This window comes from Phyllobates terribilis, unplaced genomic scaffold, assembly GCF_046119375.1.
Source record: "Phyllobates terribilis strain yellow unplaced genomic scaffold, ASM4611937v1 Scaffold_3__8_contigs__length_932513732, whole genome shotgun sequence".
NCBI lineage: Eukaryota > Metazoa > Chordata > Amphibia > Anura > Dendrobatidae > Phyllobates > Phyllobates terribilis.
The window spans coordinates 332,565,225-332,589,498 of NW_027362763.1; the positions used below are offsets into that span (position 1 = coordinate 332,565,225).

The 24,274-nt window shown below is 40.0% G+C and overlaps 1 protein-coding gene across 1 annotated transcript; it reads left to right on the forward strand.

Annotated features, from left to right (window-relative positions):
- Nucleotides 1-10,992: 10,992 nt before the first annotated feature.
- Nucleotides 10,993-14,374, forward strand: GMNC (geminin coiled-coil domain containing). Its single transcript, XM_073673101.1, has 5 exons — nt 10,993-11,061; nt 11,634-11,808; nt 11,932-12,014; nt 12,163-12,279; nt 12,696-14,374. Exons 1-5 carry the CDS (start codon nt 11,059-11,061, stop codon nt 13,311-13,313), a joined length of 996 nt encoding a protein of 331 aa, XP_073529202.1. The 5' UTR covers nt 10,993-11,058; the 3' UTR covers nt 13,314-14,374.
- Nucleotides 14,375-24,274: the final 9,900 nt, after the last annotated feature.

Sequence of the window (24,274 nt, forward strand, 5' to 3'; positions counted from 1 at the left end):
CCGATTTATTAATTTTGAAAAACATGAAGTGTACGTCAGTGTGATGAATTATTATTTAATGGGCTGTTGCTTACTACTAAGTTATCATCTGTTGCTATGGTGGTCACTTTACCATTACTAAGGCTGTGTTTGTTTGAAAGCGCTTGGAAAAGGTTGAACACAATCCTACGAAACTTCAGCGTGTTACCCACATTTTTTCAGGGCAATTGGAGACTTTTCAATATTTCCAAATGCTGTGAACTGATTCACTGCAAATCAAATGTTTGGGAAAACTTTGTCAAACCTGCTGAATTCAAATATCAATAAATTCAATCATTTCTATGTAAGAAGATGGAAGTGTTGCCCATGTTTCCCCTTGAAAACATGTATATTGTGTAATGTGTTATCATGTTTGAATGTTTAATGATCTATATTTCTATCGATAGAGTTGTGTTCTGCCCAGCACTGATAGCTGATAGTGATAGTGGGAGTTAATATTTGGGACTAGCCCAGAGTGGGAGAAGCTAAAGTGAAGAGACAGTAGAGAGGTTCCTGTCAGAGGTCAGAGAGGTCCTAGCCTGCAGCAGAAACAGACCTACAGTCTGAATAAGAAGCAGAACCATAAGAAGTGGGTGTCCCCGAAGAGGGAGACCGGGGCAGCGGATAGTGTGATCCAGAGTAGAAACAGAGGAAAAGTGTTAGAAGGAGTGAGTGATTCTCCGTAGACGGGGTCTGTGGCAGGAAGCCTAGCGTGACGGTACTGAGTTATCTGATAGTGACGGAGCAGTGCTGAGAAGGAAAGCAGGACAAAGAGAATAAGTGCCCCGTGCGGTAGTTCCAAGACACATGCTAGCAGAGAAGCTAAGTAACGGCCATAGTGGCATAAGTAGCTCCCCTAAGGGAAAAAGGATGTGGAATCATGGATTGAAGAATAAGATTCTCGCTTACCGGTTAGAGGTGCTGTTGTTGAGTATTAGGGAAGCTCCCAAAGTGCTGTACTGGGTGGTGGCGATGCTAGAGAGAGTGGCTAATGGACAGAGGCAGAGTGAGCTCAGGAAGGAACGGAAATGTGTATGAAGATGCCCTATGTTAAAAAAGAAACGTCCATGAATTTATACACCCACTATCCGCTGTACATATTTCCCACTTTATTGTTCATTAAAAGACGGTTTATTTTTGAATGGTGGTCTCTCTCATTGAACGTTACAACATCTGGTACTGGCCAACAGAAGTCACTGGCATCATGTGGTCTGCAAGGGCATAGTGACCCCACAGCTAAAGTCCACACCCCCTGCCGAGACCCCCATTTACATGCAGCGTGCCAGGGCGTGAAGCACGATTACCTCGCTATTTTCATCACTCCGCGCTACGTTACACTTGGCGTAGTCGACAGGATCAAGTCTAGCAACAAAAAGAACGGGGTAACGCGGGGAAGACTCGAGTTACCCAGAAGATGGCGAAAAAGGTGCATTTCAAGATGGCGCCAAGAATGGACTCTAAAATGGCGGTTAGTGGCTGCAGGGATTGCGAAATATAACAATGTTACACGATCCCTGGGAGAGCCAGTGCCGACTTTTCTGGAACAGTACCAACACCAGAGGTGAGTATAAGTGCTATTCTTTTATTTTACAAGAGGGAAACCCGCGCTTTGAGAAGGGATTATCTGAGAAGTGGACAACCCCTTTAAAAAGAAGGTAGCTGAAATACGATGCACAAAAATTATTAAGAGATTCATGTTAAATTTGTTGCATCTTTGAATGTTTGTGCACCACAAACTGAAATCAAAGGCAGATGTAGATTTCCACTATAATTTAACCCAATTTGTGTTACAAATTATAGTAAATCTGACCTGCTGAGCCATTATTGGCTACACCCACCACTGTTAAATCCCACCTACTTTTATTTTATTTTAAGCAGTGAGAGTTACATAAGAATGAAAAAGAGTCGCACACTTTTGATAAAATGGGCATACACCAAAATGTGCTATTTTTTTTTTTTTTCAATAAAGCTCTTCCTACTATTCCTCATTAGCAAGAAATTTTGCACACTACTTGGTGAACAACCTTCGACTGAATTTCTTTATAAAATGTTTACAACTTTTTGCTTTCAGCAGTAGAACACATAATTAATTATCCAGAGACCATTTTTAAGAAAAAAGAATTGTCCACAATGAAGGCCCTCTTTAAAATCACATGCTATTGATGCCTAACATTCTGATAATTCTGGGTACATTATCATGTGTAAGTGAAATCATAATACTGTATGGAGGATATATTTGATATTAGATTTGATGGAACAACTTGCAGTTTCCCCTCCACAACTAAGTTTTTAATTTGAACTCTTGCCTCACTATTGTGGTAGTGTAACATAGTCTTTTAGACCAAAGGCATTAATAAACATAGAGCATCAATGTGCCCAAAATGCCAACACAATACTTTTTACAACTTATACAGACCATTCAAGAGGAATAAACGCCCAACTATTCTCTAAAATTTCCAAATTTCACTGTTGGTTATTTATTGCAGTATATCTTCTCTCCTACAGGTGGCGACACTTAACCATTATTTTACTGTGCTTTCAACTCTTTCTAAATGAGTCGCTAAAAAGTATATAATATTTGTATAGAAAAACCACTAAAGTGCAGGAGTGTGCACAATCTCAGCATTTCTAAATATATTGCATATCAGATTCTATATAGCAACATGGACCGGCTGCAATCTGTGTTCTGGGCTGCTCATACCTATCCTTTCCCTAGGTATCCCTACACATACCTATGCAATGCTCCATCTCTTAGGCTGCATCCAGTATTCTAGCCAGCACTGTAGAATCACATTACATTCAACAATTACATTACATTCAACTGTGCCAGATCTCGTACTGGATATTGGGTCAGTAGCAATATTTTTCCGAATTTACACTTTAAAGTAGAACAATGCTAAGCTGTTCTTAAAGTGTTTGTTTTCCATAAAAAATTGGGTACTTCACCCATGTTGGCAATTTTTCTGCCAGATTAGAGTTCAAAGGCCCAAGCATTACAGATGTGTCAATCATTACCTGTTTGCAAATTTAGTTTAGGACTCCAATTTCTCAAGTCAAAAAGTCAATACGATACAGCATTATCATGACATGCTAACAAAATCCTGAACACATATAACTTTCACTCAGACATATTAGAGATGTGTCGATCCTTAAATTTTGTTAAGAACTCCAATTTTTCACCCTAAAAATTCAATATGGTTCATTATTGTGACATGGTAACAAAAACTTCACAACCACTGGGTGTATACAACTAGATATTAATCACATATAGCGTAAACATCTCCTGACAGAGTAATGTTAATTACAATTGCAAGAAAATCTAAGTGTGAGTGGGGTGTTTCTGCTATAGAACTACAGATTTTTAAGAAACATTTGGATCGCTGCTTCAGGGAAATGAGTTGACTTGAGGAAACATTTCATAACAAAAACGGCTACAAGGCAGATTGAATCTGGTGTTCCAACTGTGACAATAAATGTTTATTTTGCCTTTGGAAACTTTGTCATTTTAACAACCTAAACTCCAAGGTGGAACTGTTGTGCATGTACAGCTGTAAAATTCTATTAGGCTACGTTCCCACGATGAGCTTTTGGTGAGTTTTTGACGCTACAGAATTTCTGCACCATTCCTGCACCTATTATTTAAAAAACGTTAATTGTATTTTTTTATTACATTTTCATTTTTTTACATGCACTTTTATTGCGTTTTTGACTCTGCGCTTTTTGTCTCTTGTTGGTGTTTCATGCTTTAAATAAAGCTGCTTTGTTTTTGATACTTACTGGTATTTGGCTTTTACAAAACTTTATTAATATACCTAGGTGCGGATTACAAGTGTTTTTGATGTGTTTCAGCCGTGGAAATGCACTAAAAATGCATGTGCGTTTTTTACCTGCAGATTTTCTGCATCTAATGCAATTCTATAGGGAGAATCCACACAGAAAGCTCAGCATACCCACAAGAGAAATTGACATGTTGCAGATTTGAAGCAGATAGGTTTACACTGAGTAAAATAAAAGCGCAGCGGGAAGGAGATTTCTATAAATCACATCCACTTTGCTGGAACTGTTACGCAGCATCAAAAATGTTCCAAAAGCTCATCGGAATACGAATGTATTCTAATTATTTGTAATTGGTCAGTGATGAAAACATCACATCTAAGGCAATCATGAGAAAATTTCTATTACTATTCTCTCACTTATTCATACACTTTGCAAGTTGTAGAGTCATAATATGTCTGATAGCTGTGATTTAAATGATCTCTAAAGTCTAATATAGATGCAAATAGATTGTTGCCAGTCTAAGGGCTCACTAAGATGTCAGTTGTTTTCGTACAAGATCTACATGTTTTTCCCTGGTAAACTCATATCTATTATAGTCTATTGGGTTGTTCATGTCGGATATTGATCCCAGTGTCGAATAAATATTGTCAATACAAATATATATTAATATATATAATTTTGATAATATACTTCCCACTTTATTGTTCAGTAAATCACAGTTTATTTTTGAGTGTTGGTCACCCTCATTGAACGCTACCACATCTGGTTCTGGCCAGTCAAAGTCAATGGCGTCATGTCGTCTGCAAGGGCATAGCACCCCCATAGCTAAAGTCCACACACCCAGCCAGGACCCTCATTTTCATGCCGGGACATGAAACATGAGTACCTCACCCACGGCTACCGCCCCGTGCCTCGTTGCACTTGGGATAGTCAGCAAGATTGAGTCTTGCAACCAAAAGAAAGGAGAAATGCGGGAAGACTCGAGTTCCATGAAAGATGCATTTTAAGATGGTACCGAGAATGGACTCTAAGGTAGCGGTTCATGGCGCAGCGCGAAAAGGAGAAACTGCTCATCGTGGGTATAGAGGACACGAAAGTGTGAAAAGAACCATTCAGCCCTCCTGAGGTTTCGTCTACAGAAGAGAGTGTCTTAACAGGAACAGCCAGCCTGTAGTAAGAAGTGCCTGCACAAGGAGGGTAAAGTGGAAGGAAAAGACCCGCCCATTAACGTGTGACTAGGGAAAATGGGCAGAGGCATTAGCAAAACGAGATGGTGTGCCAAAGGAAACCCCACACAGTGAAAGACGGAGCAGTAACAGGAAGCACATAGGAGGCCGGCTCCATTAGTCGGCTGGTGGGAGTCGAGGAGAGAGCAGTACAACATAGCAGCCAATCGAAAGTCCGTGATGGCAGGAGAAGCCTAGAAAGGTTGTGGTTGGGGCAGGTCTGTCACCTTCATGTCCAGACCGACCCAGGGGAGCTGAAAAACGCAATGGATGCTGGAGAAGAAGATAGATCTAGGAGGAAGATGAAGGCAAGCATCACGCCCAGTGCACAGTCAGGCAATGGAAAAGGACGCGGTCGGGTACTTCAGTTGATGGAACTGGTGGAGCTGAAGGTCAGATCCCTCACCTCGGCTTGGTTAGCAGCCATCGGTTTGGCCAAACGACTCGTAGATTTACAGGCCCAAGTAACAGTGGGTCCCCCACCACCACCCATGCCTGCCCCTCCCCTGCGAAGGTGACGAATATAGCTACTGCCCGATGGATCTCAGAAGTGATAGAGGCCAAGTATTAGAGGGAGGAGTGGGTGAAGGCCCAGTTGGATAGTCCAGATGGAGGATGCCTGATTCAACAGATGATGCAGAGGATGATGCTGTTCTTTGACAAGGGGCAGGGAATATGGTTTCCTGGAATAGGAATGTACATGTTGTGTACGTGAACTGCTGTTCTGTCAAGAGTAGTCCTTTTCCCACTCACTTGAAGAGCTTGCAGCTGGGGGTGTGGGTTATATTTCTTAAAGAAGATGGTCCACGAGGATGGTATGTGATGGCTGTCTCGCGAGTGAAGATGGAGCCAGATGCAGAAGGAGAGTCTGCAGCAGTACAGCTGGGAGTAGAGGCAGGGGAGGCGTCCACCTCAAAGGCCCTTACACCCTCGTATCCAGGGGCTTGCATAGATGATTTCTCCACAGGTGTTTAATGGGATTTAGATGCAGACTCATTGCTGGCCACTTCAGAACTCTCCAGCGCTTTGTTTTCATCCATTTATGTGTGCTTCTTGAAATATGTTTGGGGTCATTGTCCTGCTGGAAGACCCAGACCTAGAACGCAAACCCAGCTTTCTGACACTGGGCACTACATTGCGATCAAAAATCCTTTGGTAATCTTCAGATTTCATGATGCCTTGCACAGAGAAAAGGCACCAATGCCAGAGGCAGAAAAATAACCCACAAACATTTTTGAACCTCCACCATAAATGACTGTGGGTACTTTGTTCTTTTCTTTATAGTCCTCATTCCGTTTTCTGTAAACAGTAGAATGATGTGCTTTACCAAAAAGCTCTATCTTGGTCTCATCTGTCCACAAGACGCTTTCCCACAAGGATTTTGGCTTACTCGCTAATATTTTTCAAACCCCAGTCTAGCTTTTTTATGTCTCTCTGTAAGCAGTGGGGTCCTCCTGTGTCTCCTGCTATAGTGTTTAATTTTATTCAAATGTCGATGGACAGTTCATGCTGAAACTGATGCACGCTGAGCCTGCAGTACAGCTTGAATTTCTTTGGAACTTGATTGGGGCTGATTATCCACCATCCGGACTATCCTGTGTTGCAAGCTTTCATCAATTTTTCTCTGCCATTTACGTCCAGGGAGATTAGCTACAGTTCCGTGGTTTGTAAACTTCTTAATTATGTTGCACACTGTGGACAAAGGAGCATCAAGATCTCTGGAGCTGGACTTGTAACCTTGAGATTGTTGACATTTTTCAACAATTTGGGTTCTCAAGTCCTTGGACCGTTCTCGTCTCCTCTTTCTGTTCTTTCTGTTCTCCATGCTTAGTGTGGCACACACAGACACACAATGCAAAGACTGAGTCAACTTCTTCCCTTTTTATCTGGTTTCAGGTGTGATTTTCATATTGCTCACACCTGTTACTTGCCACAGGTGAGTTTGAACAAGCATTTTGGAAAGGTGGCAACAATTTTGTCAGGCCCATTTTTGGGGTTTTGTGGGAAATTATGTCCAAATTGCCTTTATTTCTCTGTTTTTTTATGTTGTTCCAATGCACACAATGGAAATAAACATATGTATAACAAAACATGTATAACTGCAATCATTTTCTTGGGAGAAATACTTCTGGAACAATTTCAAGGATGCCAACATTTTTGGCCATGAGTGTGTTTATATATATATATATATATATATATATATATATATATATATATATATATATATAATGTAATAATAATTTAGTATATTAAAAAAATTATATATATATGTCTACATAAATGTATATATTTCATGATACTATAGATAGATAGATAGATAGATAGATAGATAGATAGATAGATAGATAGATAGATAGATAGAAGAAAAGCGGGCAGCACTCCAAAAAATTGTAGATGAGAAATTGTTGGAGGAAGGTTGTTCACAACTGAAATGTTGCCACACCATATGGACTAATAAAAGTCCATTTTTTCACCTACAGGTTTTTGGGGTGCCGGCTTTTCTTATTTTTATTTATATTACAACTGGACATTTGTTTGAGAGGAAATTTCAACCACCGATTTTCCTATAGTGCTGTTCCATTTTTCTTGATAGATAGATAGATGGATAGATAGACAGATAGATAGATAGATAGATAGATAGATAGATAGATAGATAGATAGAGTTTACATACACAGTAAAACTACTCTGCAAAAAAAAAAAATAAGTGCAGCACTAGTCCCATGCCAATCAGAATGTAGCCTTCATTTTTCTGAGATAGGTTAGTGAATGGAAGCACATTTTGTTATCACTAGCTTCCAGACATGAGGTCCACCCTGAAAAAAGATGGATCTCTGTAGGAGAGCTCTTGTCATTACATTGATATGTGGGAAACCTATTGTACACACAGCAGCAATTTCCCTTTAAAAATGTTGGTATCTGACAGCACATTAATAACATGAAGCATGAATTGTCTACCTTATTTTTGGATGTGACACTTAATATGTGAGGAATATAAGTCTATACACCTTTACCTACAGTTTTATTAAATCAGCCTTTCATGTATGCAGATAAATCGGCTCTTATGAAGCACACTTTGCACCACACATACTATTTTATTCATGATCCCTAATGCATTGAATTATCTTATCTTATTATCTTTTCAAAATAAGAAAAATTTTAGAAAACTCCAGGTGAGACTATGAAGTCTTATGAATAAATATCTAACACAATGTCAAATCTAACAGGAAGGATCCATAAATTCCCTTAGAATGTGATCGGCCTGTAGAGGGCAGCATTGCGAGATATACTGCACTGTGGGCTAGGCCACCGATCTCATTGTAGTCACCTTGTAATTCTCTAGATAATGTTGATAAATTAAGTAATACCTCTCCTAGTGCAGCCACTAGAAGTACCAGACATGATTGTATCCATGTCTAGGTCTCTGTCATAGGAAATATGCAGAATAGGACATAGAAAGCCATGCAATAGCTCAGAGCTAACCCGCTTCCTTTCTCACCTATATTGTAAGGTAATCGAAATCGGTACAGAATCTGTGTCTATCAATAAAAAAAATGAATTCTTTGTATTTAACCTATTCTAAATATTTATTTGATCGCAATTCTGTAAATAACCCACTATAGATGGCTGCAGAATTGTAGAGCATGAGTTACAGCACTCCCAGGTTACAAAGATGTCAAAGATCTGTCACCACGGAGCACTCAGTGTAAAGGATCGTGCTTCAGCTACCTGGTCATGACAATCAACATGTACCATATATTCCCATATCAATAGAGAGATGATTGAGAGATAGATAGATAGATATTATAGAGACAGATAGCTATTAGATAGATAGATAGATAGATAGATAGATAGATAGATAGATAGATAGATAGATAGATAAATAGATAGTCAAAAATCATAGATCTGAGATAGATAGATAGATAGATAGATAGATAGATAGATAGTCAAAAATCATAGATCATAGATAGATAGATAGATAGATAGATAGATAGATAGTCAAAAATCATAGATCTGAGATAGATAGATGATAGATAGATAGATAGATAGACAGTCAAAAATCATAGATCTGAGATAGATAGATAGATAGATAGATAGATAGATAGATAGATAGATAGTCAAAAATCATAGATCTGAGATAGATAGATAGATAGATAGATAGATAGTCAAAAATCATAGATCTGAGATAGATAGATAGATGATAGATAGATAGATAGACAGTCAAAAATCATAGATCTGAGATAGATAGATAGATAGATAGATAGTCAAAAATCATAGATCTGAGATAGATAGATATAGATAGATAGATAGATAGTCAAAAATCATAGATCTGAGATAGATAGATAGATAATAAAAAATCATAGATCTGAGATACATAGATAGATAGATATATAGATAGATAGATAGATAGATAGATAGATAGTCAAAAATCATAGATCTGAGATAGATAGATAGATAGATAAATAGATAGATAGATAGATAGATAGATAGATAGTCAAAAATCATAGATCTGAGATAGATAGATAGATAGATGATAGATAGATAGATAGATAGATAGATAGATAGATAGATAGATAGGCATATGAGATACATAAAGGATTGACATAGATACCGTCCAGTGTCTTTCGGTGTGATTTAACCCTAGCACCGACCTGTCCGGATTTATAGGTGTATATTTCCCTGTTGCTACAGTTGTATATTGTCCAAATACAAAACTCACAGGAATGGACATTATAGCAATAAGTGGATGTGTGTAATAATTTACCATATAATTGCTTACTATGACAGCTCTATACATTGTGGAGTTGTGTTGTTTCCGAGTAGAGATGCTAATAGTGAGTTTACTGAAGCTAAGGGCTGATCTTCGCACGTATACACCATTAACACAACAAAACCACAGAAATCCCCAGTGTTAGGTGCAGTCCTAATGAATAGAGCAATCAGCACCCAGTGCTTTTAACCTTAACCTATTGTTTCATGTTTATATAGATATAAAATCTACAACAGTTTCTTCTAATGAAAGATAGATAGATAGATAGATAGATAGATAGATAGATAGATAGATAGATAGATAGATAGATGTTACTATGGATTTCCTTCAAAGTGGTGCACTGTGGTGAAACAATAAGGATACATTTCTCAGGGGTCATAATTTTACTTTCTCCCTCGAATTGTGAAAATATGTTTGTAATGAGAGAATGGACGCAATTTGCCCTATTAACGAGACATTGAGCCTGTGTAATGGGCTAACAGAATAAAGTGTCCTCTTGGGTGAAATAAAATAACATCTCCATATGTCATTCTGTCTTTTGCTCATTAGCCAGCACTGTCCACAGGTTGTTATATTGGGCAGGTCAGGTTACTTCATCACACTTTGCGGATGCCACATAACACAGACTCAGTGATCCATAAATTGTACAGTACTAATTAGATATAATCAGGCACACTTCTCCTTATTGGATGGCTGTGGTCTATTACATTACAAGTCCAGAAATATCAGGCTCATAAATCAATTATTTCACCAAGTTTTGAATGACTGCACTTTTCTAATGCCTATTTAAGCTAATTTGTATTGTATTTGTACACGTTTTGTATATTTCTTGAATTCCTGTATTGTCTTTGTATCTTGATCATTATACAGGTGTGAGTTCCACCTACATATGAACATATAGAGACCTTTCCACCCCTCATATAAGAATAATGTGCATATTGTACAGATAGTTTATTAGGAACAAAGCCCTTTATTCAGCACAGTGATGCTGATGGGAGACAAGTCACCTGAAGTCCAATGTGGAGTGAGCCCACCATGCATATTCATGCGTGGGAGTGAATGGCTTTGATATGTGCATTACACGATAGCTGATGTCAGACATTTGACAGATTGGCATCTAATCAGATTGGTGGCTTTGGGAAATCCCAGGGGCGTTTCTGGAGCTCCTTTAGATTAGGACTGCCTCTTCGTGCCCTACCTCACTCCCATTTAAAGCTCAGTGGGGCTTTAATGAAAACGTGTCTGCAAATAGTCATTCAAGCAACAAGATGGTAAGTGACTGCTCTGCTCCTGGCTGTGCGCTGGGGATTCCCTGCCCACTGGATTGAGCATTGCTTTCCCAGCACTTCCCTGCAGTCATTCTCAAGCTGCTCCTTGTTTGATCAGTAGTTTTATTTAGCTATTTTCTACAAAGTACCTGAGATTTACCTGAGCTGTGATCAACTGCAAACTCTTATCTTTCTCACTAATGTGAGATCAGATTATGGTACAAGGATTAGGTTTTCCCATTGTGTGTAATTACTGTATATGTGTTTGACATTCTCTGCTCTGGATTATCTATACCTAGTGTCTGTATGTGTCTAGCTCCAGGACAGATCTGACTTCAGTGTTTTATGTTGATCCATACTGATAGGTGTTTTGGCATGTGCTTTCTGTACTTGTGGTGGAAGCGAATTATCAGCTGATCTAACTCTCAATTCACACAGCTGAGCCTTCATTTCCAGCAGGGTAATATCTGCAGAGAATCTGGCTTTACCTCCCCTAAAGAATTAGCCTTTGTTGCAGCACAAAAGTCTGATTCTGCCATATCTAATATAGCTCTCCTCCTGTGTTCCTTCTACAGAACACCATTCTGGCGTGCCAAGACCAGTACTTTGCAGGGGGTCAGGGCTATGATTGCCCATACTTCTCCTCAACGTCAGCAGCCAATGTTGATGTTTCCAAGGATACTTGGGTCTCTCTCTGGACTGCTGGTCTCCTGGACAACAGATCAAGCAACCAAGGTCCACAATCCCACGGTAAGTCCTCTCTATAATCATGCATCATGCATAGGTAGCTTCAGTCTAAATAGTCTTTCTTTTCTATTTTTACTTTGCATCTAAATAACCTTGATAAATCCTGGACCTGCTTTGTCATTCCAGGGCAGTCATATCTTGGGTGCACTCTTCAAGATGATTATCTCTGGGGGGATCAGATGTCTAATCAGATGTTCACAAACAAACAGGTAAGCATTGGTGTGACAGGCACTTCAGGGTTATTTGTAGACACAGTTCTGCAAGCTTCAGTGATCACAGCAGGGGGTAGTGATCAGCCAGGATAGACACACTTTCTATAGCTTACCTGCATCTTCTAACCTGCCATCTCTCATTCAGCTCCAGGATACTCTAGTCCAAAGGGAAGAGGAACTGGCAAGGTTACACGAGGAGAACAACAAGTTAAAGCAATACCTGAACTCCACTTTTGTGAAATGCTTGGAAGAAAAGACCAAGGTGTGTAATTCCACCCTTCTAGTACAAGTGTTGTTTTATCAGTCATGTTGGAAGTGATTTGCTAAAGTGATGACAAATCTGCTTCTGAGGGTAGATAGGAACCTCCTGAGATACGGGCCACGTGGCATGGTAGTAAATGTCTTTAGTATGCTGATTTGATTGTTGTACAGCCAGAGGTGATTCTGTGTTGACAGAAGAGTCTTGCCCTGACTGTGATCTATTACTAAATGTTTTCCATTGTTTGTACGTGCAAATTGCACCTGCAGCTCTGCTGGATCCCCTGCGGTGCTTGGCTCCAGGTAGCAGCTCTCCAGCCTTCTACATGGTGCATTATCAAAATCACTGCTAGGCAAGAAATTACATGAAATGATTGCTACTATATGTGATACTAAGAGTGCAATGTATTTATATCACAGAAGCTGCTGTCCAGAAGTGGTCTTGGAGCTTCTCTAAAGAGAAAAAGCAGAGTTGGCAGCCTCGCTTCTCCTGAAACCTCAGCGAAGAAGGCCAAAAGAAATCTTTTTAGTGACTTCACTGCCTGCGAGGAGCAATCCAGTCCTATTATAGAAAAATGGGTGCTGCAAACTCTTGGACTGAAAGATGTCAACACTATCGATGACTCTGCTACAGCTAGCTACAGTGCCATTTCTACAGAACTTCTCAATAGCCTGCCAGGAACAAACTACAGCAATGCAGAGGGATCTACATCTTCTGGACACAGCACAGTGCACAGGACCCCGGTACATAGCCAAGATGGGAGTTCCTGCACCCAAGACTCCCCTTGCATGCCAGACTACTCTCCTTCCACCTCCAGATCTACATCTCTTGCCAGCAGTGAACCTGTAAGTCCTTTCGGATCTCCAATCTACTACACTCCTGAGGTCTCTCCAAACAAAACAGACGTTGCTTTCTCCACATCATTGAACCCTCATTGTAATGTGAAGACCCACAGCTTCTCTAATGGCCAGGCATTTGTCCGGAGGGACACTGAAGGAGGATGGAGGTTTACATGGGTGCCCAAACAGTCTGAATAGTCCACTGGATGTCTTGTCCTGGATGTTTACAGAACAGTTTTGCACTTGACTTGCTCATAAGAACTTAAGAAGACCTCCTCAGGACTAAAGCTTGACACAATCCTGGTAGTCAGTCTAAAAAATTTTGAACTGGGTGCTGGTATACTACTGTGGGGGGCTTTGTTTGTTTACATGTAAATGTATATATGTATTATATTTTTTCCATGAAAAAATAGTATTTGCTAACAGTATTTATTTCTGTTGGGTTCCAAGTGCAATTAATTCCAGTGCTGTTCTACTGACTTAGTTCTTGGTTTGCACCTGTTTGTTTTGCTGCCTATATGTGATCACTGCCTTGCTTTTTCATGGTCCCATCAATATGAAATAGAAGGATAGCATTGACTTGATAACAATAGACACTGACCTCCCACTCCCATTGTGCCAATGTAGAAACCCTCACCCACTGCCAGGTTGGTTATCAGAGATGTACATTAAGATTGCTGGAAAGGTCTTTTGTTTTCTTGTTCCACGATTAATGGGATGAGTTGCCCTTTAACAAGAATGAACATTTTTTTTGTGCCAAGACTATTTATTTACTGCTCATTGCATTAATAAGGACAATCACTGTCAAATTTTACTGTGTTCAATTTTATATGAATAAATCAGAGAAAAAAATCATAGAGAGCTGGTGTTTTGTGCAGTATTAAAAGCTGGAAAGTGTGTCTGTGTGTCAAAATAAGGATTTGATAACATATAGGGAAAATCTGATATAAAACAACTAGAGTGTGCACATTCACAAATGTCTTAGTAGGAAATGCTAGAATTTCTTCTTCCACAATACAAATAGGTGTAGTTCAACAAACTTGCTTAATAAAAGTAAAGCTAAATACACTATACTATTGACTTATCTCACTTTATATATTTTACTGGATGCGTTCTGTCATCCATTAATCTGAAAAGTCTGTAACCTGACACTAAGTCTTATGGTCACTGCAGAGAAACCAGAATCATATCTCATAGTTTTGTGTTTTTCCAATTTCTACTTACAGCTATGTTACATTTGTGTGGTGTGTATTTTATTTTCTGATATCAGAATTAGTACTTAAATCAAAATATTAAATTATTTTTGTTACTATTATTGGTGCATTATTATTAGTATTGTTATTATTATCACCATCATTATTATTATCATAATCATCAAAACAACTGCAATATAGGTGACAGGTATTTACAATTAAGCTTGCCTAATATTGGGTGTGCTGGGTGCAGAGGAAGTTTCCTTCTTAAACTGTTTAGAAAAGTCTAGGTCATGTTTGCACTGTAGTCTGGTAACATAATGTTCTGCCTTTTACAGGCTTGTCAACTTAAAAGATTATTCCAGTAGTTATTAAATAACTTTCTGATTGAGGGTCCAACCGAAGGACCACTAGCGATGCTGAGATTGTGATTCTAGAACCCCGAGAACAGGTCTCTGCATCCCTGTCTTGCATGCTTGACTTCCCGTTCCATTCATTGTCTATGGGACATCCGGAAATAGCCATATGCTGTACTCTGCTTTCTCTGACATTCAAGACAGGGCTGCTAAACCCATTTTTACAATCACTGGGATTCCCAGCAATTGGACCTCTAGCAATCAACAAGTTATCCCGTTTCATGGATAGGGACTACTTTGCTAATTTGGAAATAACTCTTTAATTTGCTCTCAATTTTTACATAGTAGTGCTATTTTACAGCAATGGTTATAGTCTACCTCAAGACTGTAAACCAAATACAACATACCAGTTTATAGCTATCAGTGTTTTATAATGGTTTCCCTTGTAGTCTACAGGTCATTTAGTGTAGGTTCCTACATCTGCTAACCTTAGACGACTGGCCCCACTCTAATATACAGATTTTCTGCATAAAATCCACAACCAGAAATCTGCTATGTATTCACCCTGTAGCAACCAACCCTACACTATGATTATGACCTACATACTAATGACCTCCATAGATGAAATCTAGTGACATCCATCTGAGATTTCCCAAATGAAACTGGTTTTCTGGGCCAAAACCAGAAGAACACACTGGATACTACCAGTGACATAACTTGAAGCTTCTGGGCCCCAATGCAAAATCTCCAATGGGGCCCCCAATTATTGCAATTCTTTAGTGGTATTGGTCTCTTCATATAAGCCAAAGGGGCTTTTTGAGCCCCCCAAGCTCCAGGGTTCGAGTGCGATTGCAACCCCTGCACCAAATATAGTTATTCCACTGGATACTACAACTACAGCTTATAAATTGTTTCATATTATGTGAACGTTTCATCTGAATAGAGTACTCAGCCACTTGCCTTTGACATGATGTGGTCAGTTTATTGAGACAAGATACTAAGCTGATAGCACAAAATAAAGCACCCAATACTACCAAGTCTGTATTCAGGGCATTGGCTTCCCTTGGGGCCCACTGGATCTAAGATGAACTGAGTGCCAGCTGAACTGTTACCTAAAAGTCGGCACCAGACACTTTCAACAGATGTTTTAACAGATTGGAAATGCGACCTGTCTGGATACCTAATGCCCAACTTCAGCCAAAATAATTATTTTTACTTTCTCGTTGCAATAATAAGACACGGGCAAACTGGCAAAATTTCACTGTGATACTAAATATTTTGTAATCTCATATTGTACAATTCATTGGGAGTATTTAAAGTAAAAATTACATGTACAGTATTATCACATAATATTGTGCTAAAATCTTAATTCATATTCACAACTGAAATTCTGAATTGTATTAGTTGGTGACAAACACATCGATTTCTAGAAGCCCCATTTACAATAAATCGGCATGTAAACATACAAACCAACTATTACATAAAACTTCTGTGATGTCGCAGTTCAATTTCACAGGATTTGGGCTTTGAGGTTCCCATTGTTAAATAGGATGAAGCTGCTAAAGTGGTCGTTAGAGCACGTAGCAGCTATGACTCCTGTTGACCTCTTTCCAGTTACAGACAGCAGGTAGACTTGTAATACAGTCTGTTGGCCACCTTTATCTCCCACAAGTATGGCTGAGAGAAGCCAACAGGATCCGAAGCTGCTATGTGCTCTAATGAGCACTTTAGCAGCTTCATTTCTGCTACCAGTAGGGGTCCTTGAGGCAGACGACCATGATTGAAAACTTATATTTCTCTGTGACATATAATAAATCAGAAACATTAAATTCAAGGTCACATTTTGCGCATTAGCAAAGGAGTACAAATACAGATGTCATATGATCTGAAAATACGACTGAAAACAAATAAAAAAAAAAAAGAAAAACATTTTTTAGTTAATTGGTAATGAAAAAAAAAACAAAATGTGTAATTCATTCACATGTAAAAAAAAATACATAAAACAAAGGAAAGCAACATATAATACAGTTGTTATGAAAGGTATTAAAAAAGCAATATAAGCTAAAACGGACCAAACCACTAGAAGGTGTCTCAATGCAATTGAACAATTATTATTATTAATATACTTAATATGCATTATTGTTGATATTATAATTGCATCTTAGAAATAGACCCCCTCAGGGTTGTATTTTAACCAGACCAATTGTCTCAAGGTGAGCCTGATTTATATGCTAATGAGGTTGCTCTGTTACAAGAGTCACGGACACAGTTCTTTAAAATTGTACTGTGTATTAATGGCTCATTTACATGAGCCAACCACGGCCATTAAACAACCATTGATATATGTAAGCCAATCGACAATTGTTTACTGGCCTGTTCTATATACACAGAAATATTGTTAATAGATCATTTTGTGAGAATGAAACAGCGCATCTCCTGTTTCCATAATGCTGCCAAAAATGATGATTTATAAGACAGGTTAAAAATCATCACATCGACAAACAAGCATTTTCTTTTGTCATTGGGTGATTGCCGGTCTGTTTAGACAGGCCAATATTCGGGAGCTAGCATTCCAACAAGCGTCTCATATATATGGGCCTTTACTGTACATGTCACCACACATTTCTACCTCTACCTCTCATTGTTTCCAAATGCACAGTTTGTAAAATTTTCTACACTAAAGGGTATATAGGCAAATTTGCATTTTTTTCCCCACATTACAAAAGTCATTTCAAATATTTTCATACATAATGTACTAGGTTGATGGGAATAAATGTTGTCATTTAATTACCTAAAAGGGTATTCCCATCTCCAATATCCTATACCAATATATAGTAGGCGTTAGCAAATACCTCCAATTAGAAATGTTGAATAGGTCTTCTAATTGACTGTCATTTACCCTATGTGCAGGACATTGCAGTAGCTTAGGTATCCATGATTATTATGACCACTCATATAGTGACAGTTAGTTAGTAGTGTTGAGCGAGCACTAAAATGCTCGGGTGCTCGAAGCTCGGGCCGAGCTCACCGTGATACTCGGGTGCTCGACCTGAGCAACGAGCCCAATGTTAGTCTATGGGAGACCCGAGCATTTTTGCGGCGGCACCCCTGGCAGTCTGCAGAAAGCCTAAAAAGTGCCCAAAACGATAATGACAGTGCTCAAATGACATGGGGACAGCATGGGGATCGCCCCAGGAAGCATTTCTGATCCCCAGGTCACTGCTGTCAACAATGTGTTCAGAGGTATTAAGCCACTTTTACGGGCTCACAAAACGTTCAAAAACAAAACTGAAACTGCTTTCCTGTGAAATATCATAGAATCATAGAATGGTAGAGTTGGAAGGGACCTCCTGGGTCATCTGGTCCAACCCCCTGCTCAACGCAGGATTCACTAAATCATCTCAGACAGATGTCTGTCCAGCCTCTGTTTGAAGACGTCCATTGAAGGGGAACTCACCACCTCTCGTGGCAGCCTGTTCCACTCATTAATCACCCTAACTGTCAAAAAGTTTTTTCTAATATCTAATCTGTGTCTCCTCCCATTTAGTTTCATCCCATTGCTTCTAGTCTTTCCTTGTGCAAATGAGAATAAAGATGATCCTTCTACAATGTGACAGCCCTTGACATATTTGCAGACAGCTATTAAGTCTCCTCTCAGTCTTCTTTTTTGCAAGCTAAACATTCCCAAATCCTGCAACCGTTCCTCATAGGACATGGTTTGCAGACCAGTCACCATTCTGGTCGCTCTTCTCTGAACTTGCTCCAGTTTGTCTATATCTTTTTTAAAATGTGGTGCCCAAAACTGTACACAGTATTCCAGATGAGGTCTGAGCAAAGAGGAGTAAAGACCGATAATGACTTCACGTGATCTAGACTGTATGCTTCTGTTAATACATCCCAGAATTGTATTTGCCTTTTTTGCTGCTGCATCACACTGTTGACTCATGTTCAGTCTATGATCTATTAGTATACCTAAGTCTTTTTCACATGTACTGTTGCTTAGCTCTATTCCTCCCATTCTGTATATGCTTTTTTAATTTTTATTGCCCAGATGTAGTACTTTGCATTTTTCCCTGTTAAAAAACATTCTGTTGGTTGCTGCCCACTGCTCCAGTTTATTTAGGTCTTTTTGAATCCTCTCTCTCTCTTCTCTAGTAGTAGCTATCCCTCCTAGCTTTGTGTCATCAGCAAATTTAATCAGTTTACCCTCAATTCCTTCATCTAAATCATTGATAAAGATGTTGAACAATACAGGTCCCAGGACGGAGCCCTGTGGTACCCCACTTGAGACATTCATCCAGCTGGATGTGAAGCCATTTACAACCACCCTTTGAGTCCGATCACTAAGCCAGTTATGAATCCACCAACAGTTGCCTGGTCCATTGCATACTTGGTCATTTTTTCAATAAGGATGGTGTGAGATACTTTGTCAAATGCTTTGCTGAAGTCAAGATATACTATATCTACAGCATTTCCCTGATCCACCCAGTCAGTGATTCTGTCATAGAAGGAAATTAAGTTAGTCTGACATGACTTGTTAGTTACAAACCCATGCTGACTCTGGTTAATCACTTCATTCTTATCCATGTACTTACATACATGTTGTTTAATAATTTGTTCAAAGATCTTTCCTGGTATAGAAGTCAGACTCACCGGCCTATAGTTCCCTGGGTCCATCTTCTTCCCCTTTTTGAAGATAGGAACAACATTTGCTCTTCTCCAGTCTTCTGGGACTTCTCCTGTTCTCCAAGAATTTTCAAAGATTATGGAGAGTGGTTCTAAAATTTCTTCTACGATCTCCTTCAGTACTCTGGGGTGTAATTCATCTGGACCTGGAGACTTGAACTCATTTATGTTAGCTAAATATTCCCTCACAATCTTTCTGTTTACAGATAACTTGGATTCCTCTATTCCTTTAAAAGGACAGTGAAGATCAGTTGATGTTACATTTTCTTTCTGAGAGAAAACAGATGCAAAATAGGAATTAAAAAGTTCGGCCTTCTCAACATCCTCTCTTACCATTTCTCCATTTTCATCCTGTAAAAATCCTATAGCATCTTTGACTTTTCTTTTACTTTTGACATACCCCCAAAATCCTTTTTTATTGCTTTTGACATCTCTTGCAAGCCTTAATTCATTGTCAGCTTTAGCTAACCTGATACGTGACCTGCAGGATCTGCAGACTGCATTATAATCTTCTTTAGATATGCCTCCCTCTTTCCATTTAATAAACATTTTTTTCTTTCTTTTTAGCAAGTGTTTAAGTTCTGTGTTCATCCATCCTGGTTTCCTTAAATGCTTCCCATTCTTCCTACTTTTCGGGATTGTTAACGATTGTGCTTTGAGAATCTCATTTTTAAAAATTTCCCATCCTTCCTGGACATTTTTGTCCTTAAGGACATCCAGCCATTGGATCCCTCCTATTCTCTTTCTGAGTCTCTTAAAATCTGCCTTTCTAAAATCTAACCTTGAAGTTTGAGTCTTCACATGTCTTCCTCCTCTAGTTATCCAAAATTCTATAATAGCATGATCGCTGCCTCCTAGGGTCCCAGCCACCTTTACCTCCTCAACCATTTCCTCCCTGTTTATAAGGATTAGATCCAAAGTAGCAGATCCCCTTGTTTTCTCCCCTACCTTTTGGAAGATAAAGTTGTCAGCAAGAGAGGATAAGAATTTGCTTGACCTGTTAGTTTTACTTGAGAGAGATTCCCAACAAATGTCTGGATAGTTGAAATCTCCCATGACCACTACGTCATATTTTTTGGAGAACTTGGTCATTTGATACATAAAGAGTTCATCCATATCTTCAGCTTGCCCAGGTGGCCTGTAGTAAATGCCTACAATGGTGTCCTTTCCGTTGTTCTCACCTTGTATTCTTACCCAAACAGTTTCCACAGAACTCCCAGTCTCTGAAGCTTCAATCTCTGTGCAGATATACGCTTTTCTAACATACAATGCAACACCTCCTCCTCGTTTATCAAGTCTGTTTCTTGCAAATAAGTTGTATCCTTTTAGCCTTTTATTCCAATCATGTGTATCGTCCCACCAAGTTTCAGTGATTCCAATGACATCATATTCCTTTTCCTGCATTAGTAGTTCCAATTCTCCTTGTTTGTTGCCCATGCTTTGTGCATTTGTATAAAAACATTTTAGTTTGTGATTGGTTTCTCTTCCTCCCATATTTTTATTATTTAGATTTTTTTGTCTTTGTTCTTCTTTTCCACTTCCAGTAGCAGAGATCTCAATAGTATTTGTCAGCTGTATGGCTTTTTCTGGCCTTTTGCTTCCCTTCCCACATTGTTCTAGTTTAAAGCTCTTCTGATGAGTGTAGCAAGGCAACTTCCAAATACATGTTTTCCAGTCTTCGTAAGGTGCACCCCATCTCTAGCAAGTAGTCCATCGTATAGGTAATTCATTCCGTGATCCAGAAATCCAAATCCTTGTTGACGGCACCATCGACGTAGCCAGTTGTTCACCTGTAGAATCTTATTCCACCTCATTGTTCCATGGCCATCCACTGGGAGGATGGATGAGAAGACCACCTGCGCTCCCAATTCTTTCACTTTCTTGCCTAAGTCTTCAAAGTCACTGAAGATGGTTTCCAGGTCCTTTCCTGCGGTGTCATTTGTCCCCACATGTATTAGCAGGAATGGGTAGTGATCTGTAGGTCTGAAGAGTCTTGATATCCTGTCAGACACATCTTTAATTTTTGCTCCTGGAAGACAGCACATTTCTCTTGAGGTTATGTCTGGTCTGCAGATAGCGGCCTCTGTTCCTCTTAACAGGGAATCCCCCATGACCACCACTCTCCGTTTTTTCTTCATAACATTCTTCTTTCTCTATACAGGAGGATTCTGAGGGCTTACAATGTTATTCATTGCTGGCAAAGTCTTATTTTGCTGTATTTCTTCATGGTTCTCCTGCGTGAGAGCCTGGTACTGGTTCCTGAGCAGTATGGGTGCTGACTGCCTCTTGATCCTCCTGCTTCTGTGGGTCACATGCTTCCATTCCTCTGTTTCGTCAGGTGCAGTTCGAATTTCTTCTCTTTCTGAATCATGAAGAGATAATTCTGCTCTGTCTAAGAACTCTTCACCTTCCTTAATGATTTTCAAGGTAGTTAACCTCTCTTCTAGATTTCGCAACTTTTCCTCCAACAGGGACACAAGCTTGCATTTCTGGCATGTGAAGTTTGGCTTTTCCACTGGCAAGTCTGTGAACATGTAGCAGGATATGCAGCTCACCAAATGGCTTCTGGACTCTTCCATGTTCTTATTGTTAATGTTCTGAAAACAGTGAAAAAAGCTTCAAAAAAAAGCTTCAAAATGCACGCGCCGGTAGGCGCGCGGTTTACCAATGCCCTCTTTTCAGCTCCAACAGCCAAAATCCAGTGTTCTTTGAGCTTGCGGAGACTCTTCACTTACCCCAAAATGCAGTGGGAATATGCAAATTATCTCCTCAGGACTCCTCCCCTGGTTTACCAATGCCCTCTTTTCAGCTCCAACAGCCAAAATCCAGTGTTCTTTGAGCTTGCGGAGACTCTTCACTTACCCCAAAATGCAGTGGGAATATGCAAATTATCTCCTCAGGACTCCTCCCCTGGTTTACCAATGCCCTCTTTTCAGCTCCAACAGCCAAAATCCAGTGTTCTTTGAGCTTGCGGAGACTCTTCACTTACCCCAAAATGCAGTGGGAATATGCAAATTATCTCCTCAGGACTCCTCCCCTGGTTTACCAATGCCCTCTTTTCAGCTCCAACAGCCAAAATCCAGTGTTCTTTGAGCTTGCGGAGACTCTTCACTTACCCCAAAATGCAGTGGGAATATGCAAATTATCTCCTCAGGACTCCTCCCCTGGTTTACCAATGCCCTCTTTTCAGCTCCAACAGCCAAAATCCAGTGTTCTTTGAGCTTGCGGAGACTCTTCACTTACCCCAAAATGCAGTGGGAATATGCAAATTATCTCCTCAGGACTCCTCCCCTGGTTTACCAATGCCCTCTTTTCAGCTCCAACAGCCAAAATCCAGTGTTCTTTGAGCTTGCGGAGACTCTTCACTTACCCCAAAATGCAGTGGGAATATGCAAATTATCTCCTCAGGACTCCTCCCCTGGTTTACCAATGCCCTCTTTTCAGCTCCAACAGCCAAAATCCAGTGTTCTTTGAGCTTGCGGAGACTCTTCACTTACCCCAAAATGCAGTGGGAATATGCAAATTATCTCCTCAGGACTCCTCCCCTGGTTTACCAATGCCCTCTTTTCAGCTCCAACAGCCAAAATCCAGTGTTCTTTGAGCTTGCGGAGACTCTTCACTTACCCCAAAATGCAGTGGGAATATGCAAATTATCTCCTCAGGACTCCTCCCCTGGTTTACCAATGCCCTCTTTTCAGCTCCAACAGCCAAAATCCAGTGTTCTTTGAGCTTGCGGAGACTCTTCACTTACCCCAAAATGCAGTGGGAATATGCAAATTATCTCCTCAGGACTCCTCCCCTGGTTTACCAATGCCCTCTTTTCAGCTCCAACAGCCAAAATCCAGTGTTCTTTGAGCTTGCGGAGACTCTTCACTTACCCCAAAATGCAGTGGGAATATGCAAATTATCTCCTCAGGACTCCTCCCCTGGTTTACCAATGCCCTCTTTTCAGCTCCAACAGCCAAAATCCAGTGTTCTTTGAGCTTGCGGAGACTCTTCACTTACCCCAAAATGCAGTGGGAATATGCAAATTATCTCCTCAGGACTCCTCCCCTGGTTTACCAATGCCCTCTTTTCAGCTCCAACAGCCAAAATCCAGTGTTCTTTGAGCTTGCGGAGACTCTTCACTTACCCCAAAATGCAGTGGGAATATGCAAATTATCTCCTCAGGACTCCTCCCCTGGTTTACCAATGCCCTCTTTTCAGCTCCAACAGCCAAAATCCAGTGTTCTTTGAGCTTGCGGAGACTCTTCACTTACCCCAAAATGCAGTGGGAATATGCAAATTATCTCCTCAGGACTCCTCCCCTGGTTTACCAATGCCCTCTTTTCAGCTCCAACAGCCAAAATCCAGTGTTCTTTGAGCTTGCGGAGACTCTTCACTTACCCCAAAATGCAGTGGGAATATGCAAATTATCTCCTCAGGACTCCTCCCCTGGTTTACCAATGCCCTCTTTTCAGCTCCAACAGCCAAAATCCAGTGTTCTTTGAGCTTGCGGAGACTCTTCACTTACCCCAAAATGCAGTGGGAATATGCAAATTATCTCCTCAGGACTCCTCCCCTGGTTTACCAATGCCCTCTTTTCAGCTCCAACAGCCAAAATCCAGTGTTCTTTGAGCTTGCGGAGACTCTTCACTTACCCCAAAATGCAGTGGGAATATGCAAATTATCTCCTCAGGACTCCTCCCCTGGTTTACCAATGCCCTCTTTTCAGCTCCAACAGCCAAAATCCAGTGTTCTTTGAGCTTGCGGAGACTCTTCACTTACCCCAAAATGCAGTGGGAATATGCAAATTATCTCCTCAGGACTCCTCCCCTGGTTTACCAATGCCCTCTTTTCAGCTCCAACAGCCAAAATCCAGTGTTCTTTGAGCTTGCGGAGACTCTTCACTTACCCCAAAATGCAGTGGGAATATGCAAATTAT